At 46.1% G+C, this 17,983-nt stretch overlaps 1 protein-coding gene across 1 annotated transcript in view; it reads right to left on the bottom strand.

Annotated features, from left to right (window-relative positions):
• MAP3K12 (mitogen-activated protein kinase kinase kinase 12) overlaps positions 1–17,983 on the bottom strand; it is an 82,650-nt gene that overhangs the window by 27,486 nt on the left and 37,181 nt on the right. Inside the window, exons 5-6 of the mRNA XM_029596837.1 lie at positions 15,450–15,608; positions 14,980–15,088 (exon numbers count right to left, since the gene is read on the bottom strand). Coding sequence (XP_029452697.1) covers positions 14,980–15,088; positions 15,450–15,608 — 268 coding nt within the window. The remainder of the gene's footprint in view (positions 1–14,979; positions 15,089–15,449; positions 15,609–17,983) is intronic.

The following is a 17,983-nucleotide window of genomic DNA, read 5'->3' as shown; positions in this document are numbered from 1 at the left end:
CCCGATAAACTTACCCTTGCTAACGTTACCCAGATATTCGGCAGAACAGAACCGGATAAGTGTTATGCTGAGTATACATACCGATATCTATATGGTTACCTAGATAGAGTATAGGGCAGGGATTTTTCCAATCAGACTTACCTGGCTAATTCTGTCTGGAAAGCACTGGATATCAGCACTGCCCAAAGAAAGGGAAACCACCCCCCGGGATGCCGCCAGTGTCGTAGCTGAGGGTAATGAGTCACCTGTAAAAAATTTAGCAGGGACGTGGGGGGAAAATTTTCCCATCCCTGTTTTTGTCTGGGTAACTCCAAAATTTACTGGTTTTAAAGCCTTTGAATATCGACCGCAGAGGATCCCTAGTGGCAAGAGGATAGTAATGAAGGACGGGTTGTCCTGGAAAGTTTTATGATGGAAAGGTTGGGCACTTAACCTATTATATGATCAATGTGCCCTTGTGGTAAAAGCCCAACTGGAGAATAGGATGGTGGGAAATTTGTGCCTGCCATAAGCAGCACACATTCACCCTGGCACAAATTCAAAGACTCTGCTATAATGTATATAATGTAATCTATTGCCGATTTGTATAGGTAAATATGTATTTTATTATATGTTCAATTCCCCATAGCATTTGATTATATGCAAATAGTGCTTTTCAACTGCCCACCAGTCCCTTGTTATTGCTCCCGAAGTGAAATATCTTGTAATATGGCCAGGAGTCCATGTTGCCTCTGCACGTCTCCTTGAAGATCTGAGGCCCACCTCTGCATGGACTGGTCTGTTTCCTTCTGATCACATTCCTGGCTGAGCTGATTACAACTGCTTTGGGCTGGAGATGGCTGTCTGGTCGTATGCCCAAGTTGTGTGCGTTGGGCCGATTGGACGCCTTGGTCGTTTGCATTGGGGCTGATGTCAAAATTCTGGTCTCAGCCTCAGTTCTTTTATGGTGCTTTTCTCACGCAACAAAAAACAAGATTGTGTGTCTCTCATTTCATTGGTTGGATCTGAATATGAATCTACACCCCTTAAAATGTCAGGGTGTCTAGGTTGTTCAGGTCACAGTGGTCCTCACAGCATCACATGCTGTTTGCTCCATCTGCCATGTAGTAAAAGCATGGTGAAGGGCTTTGGATTATGAGGTTTTTTTCTGACTGGATGTCCCATATAGGATAGGTCTTCTCTTCTTGTTATCCATACATAGATTGCTACAGTCTCTCTTTGCAGTTTCAGCTTGATCAATATTTGGCAATGCTGAGCCTTCCAGGCTCACCTTCAATCATGTCCTCAGTCTTTTCAATGCTTGCCAAGTTCCAGAAAGATTTCTGTTTGCCATTAGTGACAAGAGTTCACTTATTACAAACCTTGCTTTTGTAGTTTAGTTTCAATTATTGCAAAATATTCTTCCAGTAGAAGGCCCAAAATACTGAAACGTCTCTAGGCCTTCCTTGTGTAGTTTGGTTAATGTACATATATAAATGTCCACCATTCTTTAAAATGTCCATTTTAGCCATATGATCCGGTTTGAGTTTTAAATGTCCATTATTCCATGCATCCTAAGAGGCTTATATGATAGGCCAGAATAGAAATGTCCATATGAGAGGCTTATAGTAGACAAACAGAACATTCTTCGAGAGCTTATCCTAACTTCCTATCTACTAACCTATATGTAATTTTTCAGCCCCAATGCTAATCATAACAGGGTAACCTGCATGGAGCAGGATTCAGACCAGAACAGCAGTAAAATGCGTGCACTGTGCTTCCAAGAAGGCAAGGGACTAACCTCCATGAAACGGCAGTTACAACCCTAAACAGAAGAGAAGGGGATAACCTGCAAGGTGCAGCACTTATAATCCCAAACACAAGGTGAGAGGGTAACATGCACAGAGAACCAGTTACAACCCTGGTGAGCATACTGGATAGACCATTTCGGTCTTTGTCTGCCTTTATTTATTATTTTATGAGCTCCTTATTCCCTTTTTCCTTCACCCTTACCCTTAATCCACCCCTGTATGGGTCTGCCTCAAGGCTTGGAAACCAGGGGACTGCTCCTTTCATCCTACACCTAGGCCCAACATATACTATGCTCCCCCCAATCCTGATCCAAGGAAGAGCAGATCCCCATTCAAGGAGGAGTCAGTTCTACATACACTGTCCCTCCATCCAGGGAGAAACAGATCCTGCTTGTACAGGTCCCAATCCAGGAGGCAGCGAGTCTTAAAGATACTACTCCTTCCATCAGAGAGGCCTGGATTCCAGGATCAGATCAAGGGTTCCCGAGTGCCTTGGGTCCCAAGTAGTGCTTCAGCCGTGGGACCTCTACCCAATTCTGTATGAGCCCATCTCCAGCAGGGTCAGTGCAAGCAGGTGTGCAAGGGTGCATCTGCACAGAGCGGGAGCTTCTGGGGCACATGGCAACGAGCAGCGGAAGTGACAGCAAAACAATAGGACTTGACAGCCACACAAACTCAAAGTGCTTTCAATTACTTTGTTTTCACATCTTTTATTAAAAAAAACACAGAAACATGATGGCAGAAAAAAAAGACCATATGGCCTATGGTATTTATCCCACGCTTTTTTGAATTCAGATACTGTCTTTGTCTCTACCACTTCTACAAGGAGGCTGTTCCATGCATCCACTCTACTACTTGTAAAGAAATATTTCCTCTGATTACTCATGGGCTTACCCTCTTTCACCCTCATTCCATGACCCCTCGTTCTAGAGTCTCCTTTCTGTTAAAAGAGGCTTGCCTCCTGTGCATTTATTCTTTGGAGGTATTTAAATATCTCTATCAAATCTCTCCTATCTCACCTTTCCTCCAGGGTACACACGTTTAGCTCTTTAAATCTGATCCCATATGCTTTAGAATGAAGACCACTGACCATTTTAGTAGCCTCCCCTCTGGGCTGACTCCATTCTGTTTCTATCCTTTTGAAAGTGCAGTCTCCAGAACTGTACACAGTATTACAAATGAGGTCTCACCAGTGACCTATATAGGGGCAAGATCACCTCCTTTCTCTGCTCACCATTCCTCTCCCTAGGCACCCAAGCCTGTTTGTTGCTTTTGCCATCACTTTATCCACCTGTTTGGCCATTTTAAGATCATCAGATACAATCACCCTCAGATCCCGCTCTTTTTTCGTGCTTAGAAGAATTTCACCCCTATACTATACTGCTCCCTGGGTTTCTGCAGCCCAAATGCATGGCCCTTTATTTTTTAGCATTAAATCTTAGCTGAAAGACTCCAGACCATTCCTCGAGCTTTGCTAGATTCCTCCTCATATTTTCCATACCTTCCTGGTTGTCAACCCTTCAGATTTTGATATCATTTGCCAAAACACCATATAAGCACAGTTGCACAATAGTTGCGATATCACACAATATTTTCCCTAAAAACCCACCTTGCATTTAAAAGCTGCTTTGCATGCATACAATTTTAAAATGCATGAAAGGCAGCTCATTATTAGCTAATTCTATTAAAATAAAATAAAATGGCTTGCCAGAGCCGCATTATTTCCTGGAAAGTTCTAGGCAACTTTCCATGGGAGCATCAGGACGGTAACGCATGTCCCAATGCTCCTGGCCTGAAAATTAAGGGGCCAGCAGCGGCCCTAAACTCCCCCTCTCCCAATGTGCAATATCCCCCTGGATGTTCGGGTAGACCCCTTCCCATCCCCACCCCACCCTGTTGCCTCTAAAGGCAACCCAGCAGGAGAAAAATATTAAAAACAGAACTCAAGACATGTGGTGATACCCTTTCCCTTCCCAATCCCCTCCCCTTTCACAAAAACATCACCCCCTGATCCAGTCTCCCTCTCCAGACCCCCCCCCCCTACCCTTTTCCAAACCTCAGAATATGTTCCTGGTACCCTAGTGGGGTCCCTGGTAGTCTAGTAGGATCAGTCACTGCCATCTTTCAAAATGGCGGCAACTGACCTAGAGCCTAGGGGGTGTTCTGGACTCTAGACTACGGGGGACCCCACTAGGCTAAGAAGGATATATTCTGAGTTATGGTGGCTCTGGAGGGTGGGTTAGGGTGGAGGGACAAGAGAGGGGGTTGGATTGGGGCAGTGATTGTATTGGGGGCAGATTAGGTTTTTGTGAAAGGGGAAGAGTTTGGGAAGGTGTGGGACATCACTGCACTACTTCTGAGTGCTATTTTTTAACTTTTTCCCCCTGCAGGACTACCTCTAGAGGTGGCGAGGGGTGGGAAGAGATCTACTCAAACCCCTGGAGGGTGGATTTTATTTTGGGTCTCTGCTGATCCCTTTAAGATGATGATGGCCCCGTGAGAAGGGGGGAAGGCATTGCACGTTTTTCCTGTTTCCCCACAATATTTTTCCCTCCCATGAGGAAATATTGCGAAACAGTACAAGACCCCCAAATTTTGTTATTTTTATGTGAATTTTTAGCATTATGATTGCACCTCATTTAGAGCTGTCAAATATAAGGGTGCAATAAATATTTCAAATACATAAATAACTAGGATGGAAAGTGGAGGTTGTTCTCTCTTTGCCTTTTTTCCATTCTCTCTGTTTTTTTTTTTCCTTCTTGCCTTCCCCATTCGCCTCTCCTCCTTAACTTCTTGGCTGCTTCCTGCTCCTCTTGCTCAATCTGCCCCCCCCCCCCTTTCCCCCTCCCCCCCACCTTCACGCCTGACTGTGGTCTGACTTTCTTCCTGTGCTCCTGCCTCAGCAGAAACCGCCCCCCCCCCCCCCATCTTGGCCTTGGAAGGCTGTGGGAAAGAAAAAAAATTTAATTTCGCTAATGGAGCTGCCTCGGTCTGCCAAGGATCTCAGGGCACTCCCCGCTCACTCCTCAGCTCTGCTCTCTCCCTCTGCCCTTGGAGACAGGAATCAGGTGACTCCTTAGCAAAGTTCCTGCCTTCTACTTTTCTTTTTCAGTTGTCTCTGGGTTTCTCCTTCTCTAGTCTCTGCTCTTGCCTCCTAGTTCTATTTCTTTCACGATAAATAAAGAGATGTCCTGGAAACCAAACCCCGACACATTTCACCGTGCAAGCCTTTAGAAACAGATGTGCAGCCACCTCTGGGGGGTTAGCAGTATATTTCTGGCCGGGGAAGGGGGAGAAGAAACAATGCTACTATTATTCTCTGAAGACAGCCGTTCGCCGAGTCACACGCATGTGGGCCATGTGACTGCGCTCAGTGCTGAACAGATGGATTCCCAGAGATTTCTGGGAAAAGCAAAAAAACTCTTTCCCTCTCCCGTGGTCAGCAGCAGTTCCTGCCAGCCACTTTCTTTTTGTCTGCCAGGACTACTGGCCCTGCTTGCTTGCTGCATCCCTACAGTGCTTAAGAATGAGATTTTCCTTGTGGCCTTTCTGCCAAAAGCCCCTTAGTACTGGCCAAGTTGGGCATTTTCGGCATTGCTGGAATCTTAGGTTTTTTTTTCCTATTGCCCCTGTTGAGCCAGCCCGTGGTTCTTCTCCATGCCAGCAGGCTGCTCGGCCAAAAGGGTTTACGTCTTTTCAAACCTTCTCCTGCCTGGAGGAAAATGACTTAATTTGACTTTGCCTCAGTGATTTTCCTTTCCATGTCCAAGAAGCAGGCAAGGGACTTCAAGGTTAAATAGAAGGTGTCCATCGTGAGGTTTGTTACCAATGTCTGGGACAAGGCCACCGTGACTTCGGCTGTGACACCTACACACAAGGTGGCCGCCCAGAGTGGTTTGCGCCTGGAAGGCCTGATGGAAGGACCGCAGAGCTGCAGTGACTGCTGGTGGCCAAGCCGCATCACACAGAGGCCTTCAACCTCTTCGGCTCCTCAGTACAAGGACAGGCCCCTGGGGTTGACACAAATCTCACTCTTCTCGCCTGAGCCAAGACCAGGGTGATCAGCAGTCCTCAGAAAATACCTGTTACAGGAAAATAACTTTTCTTTATCAGTTACTAGCTGAAAAGGGACCATCATAGATTAGGGACAAGCACTCAGTGTCTAAATGTCCTCATACTCTCTTCCTAGTGATTGTCCTGTTGTGAGTAACTGGGCACTGAGGAGCCTCCATTGCTTCCCTGTCTGATGAGAAGCGTTTAGGTCACTGATGGCTCGTTCACCCGTACACTGAAAAAAAAAATACTATCCATTTCATTTTGTTTGATCAGAGAGTATCATCCATGTAGAGAGAATACTAAAGAAGGGGAGCTTGTATCCTGCACGCAATATCGAAAAGTAACGGGGGATACGTGCGTGTGTGCAAGTTTACTACACATGGAGACTGCTCGTCTCCTAAAAGTTGGGGTTTTGCAGTCTTATTAGTCTGCTGATGCTCACATTAGGTGGCGGTAGAATATTGATACCAATATGCTAATCATTACTAATTGTGCATTTATATATTACATTTTCAATTTCTATGCAGCCCTCCTCCAAGAAAGCCCTAGAGCTACAACTCAGTATGGGCGGCGCAGGTTACACCACGGAGCAGAGATTTTTCTGGTGTTGTTTCCTCCTGGTAAATATACAGATAAACGACGAGAGGAGGAATGCTGATGTAAATTGAGATCAGTTTTCAAACATAACCGGTTATCTTCAGGAACCCAACTGAAAATTCAATTAAATGTAGCTAGTCAAGTTCTCTAAACACAGCCCCAAGACAGAAATCCCCCCAGACCCACTGCACTCCCTCCATCCAATTAATTTATGTTTAAAATAGTCACCAAGGTTCTCCTTCCCACCTGATTATTATTGATTTTTTTTTAAGTCACCACTGCTTTTCCCGCCCTTCTTCCCACTCAGTTATAATTTAGGAAAAAAGTCCCCAGAGCCAAGCTCTCCTCCCTCCCATTTTCCAAAAACAAAAAAAGGAGTAGAAGGGAGACTGAAGATCCTCCTCCCCCCTCCATTCTGTTCAAAAAAGGAGGGAGAGGAATACTTAGTACTACTACTACCTACTACTACTGCTGCTGCTGCTGCTACTACTACTACCTAATACTACTACTACCTACTACTACTACTAGGAAAAGAGTAACTTGCTCATGTGGTGGTTACTACTCTTAACCAATAAGCCTTCATACTCTTGATGCAACTCCATCATTGCTCTCTGCTTCAACGGCAGGGGAAAAAGAGGAATTGGATTCAAGCAGCAACCAACAAGGACCCCAACTTTTATGGTCTGAGGAAACAAATAAGCATGGGGGTAACTTGCTGATGTGGCTTTTGCTATCCGTAACCAATAAGCCTTGATATTGTGATGCAACTCCCTCATTACCCTCTGCTTCAGCGGCAGGGGGAAACGGGGAATTGGATTTGTTCAGCAACCGAGGACCATGACTTTTATGGTCTGGGGAAACAAGTATGGGGTTAACTTGCTGATGCAGCAATTAGTACCCTTAACCAATAAGCCTGATACTTTGATGCAACTCCAACATTGCTCTCTGCTTCAATAGCAAGAGGTAACGAAATTGAACTCAGACAGCAACCAACAAGAGCCCTGTCTTTTACAGTCTGAGAAACTGATAAGAATGGGGGTAACGCGGAATTGGATTCAAACACCAACCAAGGAGGGTCCTGACTTTTACAGTCTGGGAAATTGATAGCATGGGAGTGACCTCCATGGCACGGTATATGCTATCATAAGCTTGCTGGGCAGACTGGATGGACCATTTGGTTCTTTTCTGTCATCATTTCTGTTTCTGTGGGGCTGATGTAAAGCAGTGTGTTCAGCCACGTGCACTGTTTAACCCGTGGCTGGATGCACGTCCACAGACCTTTATGCTATAAGGGGATTAGCACGTCCAAAACGTGCATTCAACCCCCTGCAAAACTAATAGCGCTCATCGTATACAAATGCATGTTGATGAGGCTCTTAACTGTTCTCCCCAGATCAAAAAAAAAAATGTGCGCCCGGCCTGCTTTTCTGTACATCCTCCGAGTTAATATCGTAGTGATACTAAGTTGGAGGAACCAAAAGATTAAAAAAAAAAAAAAAAAAGTGCTGGCAATCAGGTTAGGAAAAGGGAAGCTCAATTAACGAGCGTCTCTTTTCCTAACCCCTGACAGCCACCTGACAGCCACCTCTCCTGGGTGCACACTGCTAGGGAGGCACCAGGGGGCACACATTTGTCACTTAGCAGCTCCTTGGCAGTGCGACTCCTCATTTAAATATTCAATCTCGGGCCCAGGAGAAGTGCTGGGCGCACGTTAGGAAACCGGGAGCTCAACACTGAGCACCAATTTTCCATGCTGGTTTATTGCATCGGCCCCTCTGTGACTTAGTGGACGTTTGTGCACTCTGTTGGCATTATGTGCCTGCTGTTTACCAGTAGAGTTCACTATCATCCAGTAATGCGCATTGTTGCTCAGTAGAGTACACAATCATCCCAGTGGTGTGTGATCCTCAGAAGAGTACACTATCATCCAGTCGTGAGCATTGTTTCTCAGTAGTGTACACTATTATCTAATAATGAGTGTTATTTCTCAGTACAGTATACTATCATCCCAGTATACTACCATCCCAGTAGGTTCCTTAGTAGAGTACACTATCATCCAGTAGTGCACGTTGTTTCCCAGTAAAGTACACGCTCATCCAGTGGTGCATGTTGTTTCCCAGTAGAGTACACTATCATCCCAGTAGTGCGCGGTTGCTCAGTAGACTTGACTACACTATCATCCAGTAGTGAACATTATTTCTCAGTAGAGTATACTATCATCTAATAATGAGTGTTATTTCTCCAGTAGTTATTGGTCTGTTGCATGCATTACTGGCAATTAGTATGCACTTCCTTCCTCCTGGACCCAGAGTAAGCATGATTATTTACAAATTCTTTAAACCTACATTTCTTCTAGAATATCCACTTCCCTGTTGCCATTTCTGATGCTGCATGGTGGGGACAGCAGAAGAACACCAAAACCATTACCATCAGCTCCCAAATGCTTTGGAAAGTGGTCTTTTTCAGCATGACAGAGTGACCAACATATAAAGGCTATGCAATTTATAGAGAGAGGATTTTCCCAGTGAGAGCTGAGTAAACTGAGGCACACAGTGACGTGGCCAAGGTCACAAAAACAATCAAGGGTAGGGGCGTGAGCCTTGAACTTGAATCCAAGGACTTTCCTTGGATTCAACTACTTTGCTATTTGTTGAAGTAGCTTCCCTACCTCTCTCCCCATCCTTGTATCTCTAATGGGGGGCATGAAGGAGGAAGGTTACAGGAAACTTTCTCTTTGCTCTGGCCTACTGTAGTCCTGGGGGTAATAGCCAGGGACCAGTCACAGAGCCTCCGGGGTCTCTTTGTACAGCTCGTTGGTAACGCGCATTAAGCATCTTTTCTGCAATGCCGATTCACTACCCTGTAAATGCTACTGTCATCTGCCTGGAACATTCTATTTAGAAGGATGGACCAGAAATCTGTATAAATAAATGCAAATGCGGCCAATGACCCCTTAGGTTTATTCATTTTTACCATCATGTCATGATTTCTATGCCTATGCCCGAGCTCTCTCCCATACAGGGTACGCTCAGATTGCTGCTGCTACTCTCTCATCCCAAAAAGTGTCACCATGTCAGACTTGGTCCTCATGAACTCTCTGCTCTCTACCTCTCTCTTTTAGAGCTATTTCAGGCTCTCTCTGCGATTCCTTCTATGACATTTCTCTGATTTACTCACCTTCCTCCCTATTCCCTCTCCATTCCCTTTTCTTTTCTCTCCACCCCATCATTTGGCTACAACTGGGAGTAGACCTTTTCCTGTCCCTCCCTCCCCTCCCCCAAAAGTTAGTGAGGGAAACTGAGCTACCATCCCCCTCTTCCCCATCAGTGGTCAACCAGAACACAACCTAACCTCCTGAAGAGCAGCAAGTTCACAGATTTCACTACGCAAAGCACGTGAAGCCGTAGGATCTGACACATTTGAAAGAAAAAAGAATGAACTATCTAAAAATAAACTGTAATATATAGCAGTTTAGTGGAGAACTGTCCTCCAGCTGAGTCATTCAAACCACGGGGCCTTAGCACACGGAAGCTGAGTGGCACCCTCTGCTCTGAGCTGGCATCCTCTCGGTGGCCACCAGATGTCAGGCTTTCCACCGCCATGGAAAAGGATGGGGCAGGCAATTTTGAAAGCTTATAGTACTGGGTAAAAATGTCCTGGCTGATAACTGCCCTCCGCAGAGTGGCTAAAAGCACCCGTGAGCTCCCACAGCGTGCCTACTTGTAGCCACATTAAAAAGAGGCAAACTAAGCTACAAAGGGAATAGGATGGAGCTGCTTCTTTACTTCTTCAGGAACTAGGATGGCAGGGGTGACCATTCTCGTACACAAGTCCTTAACATTAAGAGTTATCAGGCAGGGCTATATATATTACATGGGAAGGGAAAACAGCTGGAGAGTGTCTGAGACTTTGTAATGTATAGGCCCCTAATACCTATAACCATGGGGGTATAGCTTATAGCCAAAAATATACATCCTGCTCAAATGACCAGAGCACTCCCCGCCAGAGGGGGAATTGTGGAAATGCCAATTACATAACGGAATGGATTTCAGGCAAAGAAGGCAACCCTATAAAGTAGGTGATCTTCCGTTGCCTGCTAGAATTAGGAATCTATTCCAGGGGCAGAACCTCCCAGATAAGAAATGATAATTCCATGTCCTCTGTCCTCTGTTCTCCAGGGAAAACGCTCGGGTCCATGTCTTCTGTGCTCCGTGTGCTCGTCGTCCCAGGGAGAAGACTCAAGAGTCACAACCTCCGCTCCCTGTGTTTCTGTTCATGTTCATATTCTGAGTCATGTTCCCTGCTCTCCATACTTTTGGTCACAGGGAAAGGACTGGGGTATCCTCTGCCCTCCATGCTTCTGGTCACAGGGAGATGACCCAGGTCTCATCCTTGGCCCTCCACACTTCTTTTTCTTTTACAGCAGCAAGGTCAGCCAGCCCTCTATGGTCAGTGGCCTTCAGCCCTGATGACATGCAGCTTTCTACCACTTGACAGAGTCTGTGACAGTCCAGATAGCTTCAAAAGGTGTCTAGGTATGCTCTAGATTTCCTGTCCTGGAGTAAGTGAGGAAATCCTAAGTTTACTGGATGCAAAGTGTGTGTCACCAGTGGAAGGACTGGAGAGGCTTCCCCTGAGGTTACAGTGCAAACTGTGAAAAGTAGATCCCTAATGATTTAATGATGGAGCATGGGGGCCATGTGAGGTATTGCCTTATGAGAAACACAATAATAAATAGCACAAAGATATATCAGCGATGCATATGTCCCAAAGCTGGGAAGGATGAACTCCATCTAATCCTGGACAAACAGCAGCAATATGCGGTATCCTGTGACTCGGCCAAAAAACATGATCTGACCAGAGACAATACTGACAAGCACTAGAACCTGTGAATTGTCAATGAGAATAAAGTTTTGTGAATTGACATAAACAGACTTAAGCAATCACTCTAAAGGAATTCACCGCTGAAAGTTACCATGAATGATTGCACTGAAAGGTTTACGGTGAAGGTAGAAAGATCATACCCAGCATACTTTGGCTAATGAGTGAGGCTTACTCCTGGCATGGTGTGTGCAAAACTAACCCATCTGGAAACATTATCCCAAGGATATAGAAATACTGGCATGAGAATGAAAAAGTTGTGATCCTCGGGGATATTCCTATTCCAACCGATAAAAAGCTTGATATTAGAAAACTGGATGTAATGGTAAAGGAGAAAACTATAAAAACACATTACTAATAGAAATGTTAGTACCAAATGACTATTCTATACTATGTATGGAGAGAAAGATACAGACATAGTCCCAGTTGTCTTGGGCACCTCTGGCCTTCCAGATGCATCCTAGTATGTTGCCTATATTCTATTACTATGACAATGTTCTTAAAATTGTGATCTATCATTTATAAGGACTGAAAAAAATCCTGTGACCTTAAGAAATGATGACATTATTAGAGAAGCATTTTGGATATAAGTGGTGAAGTCTGCAGTAGTAGGAAGGTTCAGTAGGAAGTAGATTCATTCAAGGGTTGATGCCTGAGAGATACCGGAGTGATTGCTAGGAAGTCGGAGAGGTCTCCAGTAATTGCTGGATTAAAAAAAGAAAAAAGCAGATTGATGCAGCTTTTCTTATGGAAGAAGTAAATTCAATGCTCTACTCGAGCCCTTAGGAGAATTTTGGAGCTCCAGGATAGGAAATTTGGTTCATTGGAAGACTCAGTATTTACCTTAAGCCTCAGAACTAAGTACGTGGAGCGTTTGCTTATGAGGATGAACTGTACTGGATTGCCAGAGAATGACTTCTAAGAGTGAGGAGTGTTTTGCCCCTGTAGGAATGCCAGTGTTTGTTGTAACCTGTTCACTGTGGAGACTATGGCTTGGAACTTGTTCAAGAAACCCTAAGTTGTGGGTTCAAAGTTAGACAACTAAATTTACAACAGTGAAGGCATTATTTCTTGCAATGGATTGAACGCATTTCCAGGATTTGAGTTCCAGGGAGATGAAGCTTCTGTATGAATTTGTCTGAAGAAGCCAGCTACTTAGGAGTAGAGTTAGCCAACCACAAAAGGGAAAGTGCCTCTATCCAGTGAAAGGACACCTTAGGCCCAGTCCACTACAAGAGCTGCTTGACCAAGTCCGCTATGAACCCATCCACCAGACGCCGGTTATGGTACACCATATGCACTCCAGAAGGAAGATCTCTTTGGCACAATGCAATTATTAAGAAAAGCCCAAGCAGTAAATCCGAGATCATGTCCAACATACCCTGACAAGAGAAAAGTTCATTCTAGCCACGCTGAGACCGATATTCAGCCATGGAACGGCTAGTTACATTAGCCCGGTACACCTATCCGGCTAACTTAACCGTGAATATACCCAGCTATCTTAAAGTTAACTGGATAAGTAAATCCAGCTAACTTTAGGACAGCCCTTTGGCGCGACCAGAGTTAGCCACCTCCTACCTTCCTCCAGCCCATTCCTAATTTATGCGGCTACATTCTACAATACTAGCCGTTAAGCCTGTAACAACGGGCTACATTTAAAAAAAAATTTTTCGGTCCATTTCCTTCCCACTCCCTCCCCCTCATTCTCCCTCCTCCCTCTAGTCTCACTCCCTCCCTCTCCCCCTTCCCCCCTCCCTCCCCCTCCCTCTCCCCTTCCCCCTCCCCCTCTAATCTCCCTCCCTCTCTCTCCCTCCCCTCTTCCTCCCTCTCCCCCCTCCCCTCTTTCTCCCTCTCCCCCCTCCCCCTCTATTCTCCCTCTCTCTCCCCCTCTCCCTCCCCTCTTCCTCCCTCTCCCCCTCCCCTTCCTTCCTCTCCCCCCTCTCCCCTTCCTTCCCCCTCCTCCCTCTCCCCTTCCTCCCCCTTCCTCCCCCCTTCCTCCCTCTCCCCCCTCACTCTCTCCTCCCCCCCACTCTCTCCTCCCCCCCTCACTCTCTCCTCCCCCTCCCCTTCCCCTCACTCTCTCCTCCCCTCACTCTCTCCTCCCTCTCCTCAGTCACTCCCCCTTCAGATCATCCACAACCGGCAGACGGAAGATCTCCGGGGGGGGGGGTCCCACCCGCGCGCGCGGCGCTGCTACTGCTCCTCCCACTCCTGCTTCTCGCTGCCGCCGCCGCTCCTGCAGCCCCAGCGCCATTTTTATTTCGGGCACGCTCGGCTCTGACCGACGTGCTCGCCCGCACATGCGCAGTAGAGCTGCTCTCTACTGCGCATTTGCGGGCCGTCGGTCAGAGCCCATTTATAAGGTAGATAGCTGCATATGGTGATGAATATTGCCATTTAGATGGCTAACTTTCCAGTTATCCGTCTAAATGGCTTTTGAATATCAACCTTTCTATGTGCAAAACAAACTGCTTTGAAGACAGCATCTCAAGAGGCTACATTGAGAGCAGTCATGTGCTGGAGGAGGACACTACTGAAAGCCTCTGGTTAAACAATTTGAAGAAAAAAGAGTGTTTCAGTGAGTGGAATGGAGATGGGGAAAGATGCCTGAGAAGAAATCCTGGAGAGGATTCCATGTGCGACGCACTAAGGGAATTCACAGGGTACTGAGCAGGATGACACAAAATTGTTAAATCATAACAGGATTATTAGAAATTGCAAGCGGATCTTGCAAGGCTGGGAGACTGGGCATGCAAACAGCAGATGACATTTAATGTGGACAAGTTGCAACGTGATGCATGTAGGGAAGAGCCACCCAAATTATAGCTACACAATGCAAGGCTCCACATTGGGAGTCACCACCCAGGAAAAGGATCTAGGTATCGTCGTGGATAATATATTGAAATTTTCTACTCAGTGTGCAATGGGGGCCAAGAAAGCAAATAGAATGCTAGGAATTATTAGGAAAAATATAGGATAAAACAGAGAATATCATAATGTCTCTGTATCGCTCCACAGTGCAACCTCATCTTGAGTGCTGTGTGCACTTCTGGTCACCGCATCTCAAAAAAGATATAGCAGAATTAGAAAAGGTACAGAGAAGGGCGACCAAAATAATAAAGGGGACAGAATAATTTCCCTATAAGGAAAGGCTAAAGAGGTTAGGACTCTTCAGCTTGGAGAAGAGAGGACTGAGGGGAGATATGATAGAGGGCTATAAAATAATAAACGGAGTAGAATGGCTAAATGCAAATTGATTGTTTACGCTTTGAAAAAGTACAAAGACTAGGGGACATTCAATGAAGTTACTAGGTGATTTAAGACAAATATGAGAAAATACTGTTTTATTCAATGCATAATTAAACTCTGCAATTTGGTGCCGGAGGATGTGGTGAAAGTCATTAGTGTAGCTGCGTTAAAAAATGATTTGGACAAGTTCCTGGAAGAATAAGTTCATAAACCATTATTAAGGTGGACTTGGGGAAATCCATTGCTTATCCCTGGGATAAGCAGCATGGAATCTGTCGACGGATCCTGCCAGGTACTTGTGACCAGGATTGGCTACTGTTGGAGACAGGATATTGGGCCTGTTGGACCTTTGGTCTATCCCAGTATGGTAAATCTTATGTTCTTATAGATGTCCATCCAACAATACCTGCGACTTGAAATAGGTTTCCTGTGGTGTAGACAGCACATCCGCAGAGGCAATATCCAAGTGCAGCAGAATCTGACGGAAGGATGGTCGGTTCCGTGGTTTACTGTTCCTATAGGGAGAAAAACTCAGTTCAGAATTAATCATTAACAGGAACTGAGACACAGGGCCTGTGGGTCAGGACTGAGGTGCGGGAGCAGAGCAGAGTACATGCAGGTGTCAATACTGAATTAGTAGGAGGTGCTGCTGGGCAGGATTGAGGTGCATTTGCAGAGCTGTGTGGGCAGTGGGGATACAAGAGTATTGCAGCCACAATCTTTCAGCCTAATGGGGCAAACTGACCCAGTGATTATCTGTGTGTAAAGAGAGGTAGGGACATCGGTTTCCACAGAGTGTGACACTGTTTAGAGGTGAAACTGGAGAGGCTTTTTCAGGGTGTATGTTGTAGGGCTGTTGTTTTGGGGAAGACTGACCAGCATTGGCGGAGAAGAATCTTGAAGCCATCAGGGCAACTGGAAGGGACAGGCAGGTGCAGGCTGTTGCTGCCCACACCCCAGATAATTGCAGAAGAATCTACGTCCTTGTAGGGTATTTCCCCTGTCAGCAGCTCCCACAACACCACCCCGAAGGACCTGGAGAAGGAGAGAGAAGCAGTGGAACAGGCAGAAAATGAGAGCAGGGGTGCAGGACTGAGTTTCAAATTCCCCCTACCCCAGAACTGCATGCCCATAGGACAGCAGGGCATAAAGCAGGTCTGATAGGACTGGATCCAACAGGAGTTGTCTTGCTTTAGAGGCAGGGGCAACAGATTTTACAGGCTGCAGTTTGGAATCCCGGCTCTATCACTGACTCTCTGTGATTGTGAGTGAGTCCCTTTATCTCCCCGTGCCTCAGTTCTAATCCCAGCTCTGTCACTCACTCTCTCTCTGTGACTTTAGGGTGAGTCCCTTTATCTCCCTGTGCCTCAGCTCTAATCCCAGCTCTGTCACTGACTCTCTGTGTGACCTTAGGGTGAGTCACTTTATCTCCCTGTGCCTCAGCTCTAATCCCGGCTCTGTCACTGACTCACTATGTGACCTTAGGGTGAGTCACTTTATTTCCCTGTGCCTCAGCTCTAATCCCAGCTCTGTCATTGACTCCCTGTGTGACCTTAGGGTGAGTCACTTTATCTCCCTGTGCCTCAGCTCTAATCCCAGCTCTGTCACTGACTCTCTGTGTGACCTTAGGGTGAGTCACTTTATCTCCCTGTGCCTCAGCTCTAATCTCAGCTCTGTCAGTGACTTGCAGTGTGACTTTAGGGTGAGTCACTTTATTTCCCTGTGCCTCAGCTCTAATCCCAGCTCTGTCACTGACTCTCTGTGTGACCTTAGGATGCGTCACTTTATCTCTCTGTGCCTCATTTCTAATCCCTGCTCTTTCACTGACTCTGTGTGACTTTAGGATGTGTCACTTTATCTCCCTGTGCCTCAGCTCTAATCCCAGCTCTGTCACTGACTCTCTGGGTGACCTTAGTGTGAGTCCCTTTATCTCCCTGTGCCTCAGCTCTAATCCCAGCTCTGTCACTGACTCTCTGTGTGACCTTAGGGTGAGTCCCTTTATCTCCCTGTGCCTCAGCTCTATTCCCAGCTCTGTCACTGACTCTCTGTGTGACCTTAGGGTGAGTCACTTTATCTCCCTGTGCCTCAGCTCTAATCCACAGCTCTGTCACTGACTCTCTGTGTGACCTTAGGGTGAGTCCCTTTATCTCCCTGTGCCTCAGCTCTAATCCCAGCTCTGTCACTGACTCTCTGTGTGACCTTAGGGTGAGTCACTTTATCTCCCTGTGCCTCATCTCTAATCCCAGCTCTGTCACTGACTCTCTGTGTGACCTTAGGGTGAGTCACTTTATCTCCCTGTGCCTCAGCTCTTTCCCAGCTGTCACTGACTCTGTATGACCACAGGAAAATCACTTCCCTAGAACAGAGCGACCCCTGCAATGGACTCTGGAGATTGGCCATCAGTCAGTGCAACAGGATTCTGCTTCATACACCTGATGAGGAGGCCTCCTGGCTCCTAGAATTTCTGCTTAAAGGTGGGAAAATCTTTCCATTTCAGAGATCGTTTAATAGCCCCTATGTTCTCACAAGTTCAGTGCCATTTATCCATCTCTGTCTTTTGATAAGATTTGATCACCTCCTGGTCCAAAATGGCTGCTTTGAGTGAGTAGCAGTTGCGCAGGGCTCTGACGTTTTTCTTTCGTGCTCTTTAATTCTATAGGTTTTCTTTGTCCCTCCCGAACTTAGGTTTTCCCTGGACTGTAGACTAGAAGGACTCTGGGGACAGGCAGGGGGAAATGAGGCAACTGGTATTCTAGAGCACTGGAGCTGGGGACAGATACTCAATACCTGTATTGGCCATTAATTATATGCCAGCTGTATATCACCTCCATTATAGTTTTTGATTAACTTATTCCAAAAGTCTGAGCTCTTGTATTTTTTTTTTCTTGGATCCCCTAATTGGTGGAAAAAATAAGAGAGGCTTGTGATGCTTCCTTTGCCTTTTTTAAATTTTTTTTCTTTTTGAATTTTTATTACCTCATCCATTCTTCTGTCAAGATGATCTTGATATTTAATTTACAAATTTAAAAACAAAAGAAAACAGATCACCTCCTCCTGTGCAGTTTTAGTTCCTTTTTTCCTCTGAGGGCACTGCATTCCCCTCCCCCGTCATCTAAGTGTTCACTGTCATCCAGCATTGCGAGGGTTAACCAATCCCTGTAGATTGTGTACCTGCTACTGCTCCTTAACCTCTGCTCTAGCTCCCCAGGGATCACAGCCATGTCCCCAACAACCCCGCCCCCCCACCCGGGCAGCCAGTGCAGCCTGCTCTACCAGCACATGTGCCAGCTTCCACTAGGAAGCTGAGTCTCCCAGGGGGCATCTCCAGCCCTTACTCACACACACGCACAAGCACTTCTGGGCAGCTGCAGGCTCTGAGACGGCAAGAAAAAGTAAAGGCAGGGAAGAGA

The sequence above is a fragment of the Rhinatrema bivittatum genome, chromosome 3, assembly GCF_901001135.1.
Source record: "Rhinatrema bivittatum chromosome 3, aRhiBiv1.1, whole genome shotgun sequence".
Taxonomy (NCBI): domain Eukaryota; kingdom Metazoa; phylum Chordata; class Amphibia; order Gymnophiona; family Rhinatrematidae; genus Rhinatrema; species Rhinatrema bivittatum.
The sequence above is the reverse complement of the archived record's forward strand: the minus strand, read 5'-3'. Positions and strand labels throughout refer to the sequence as shown.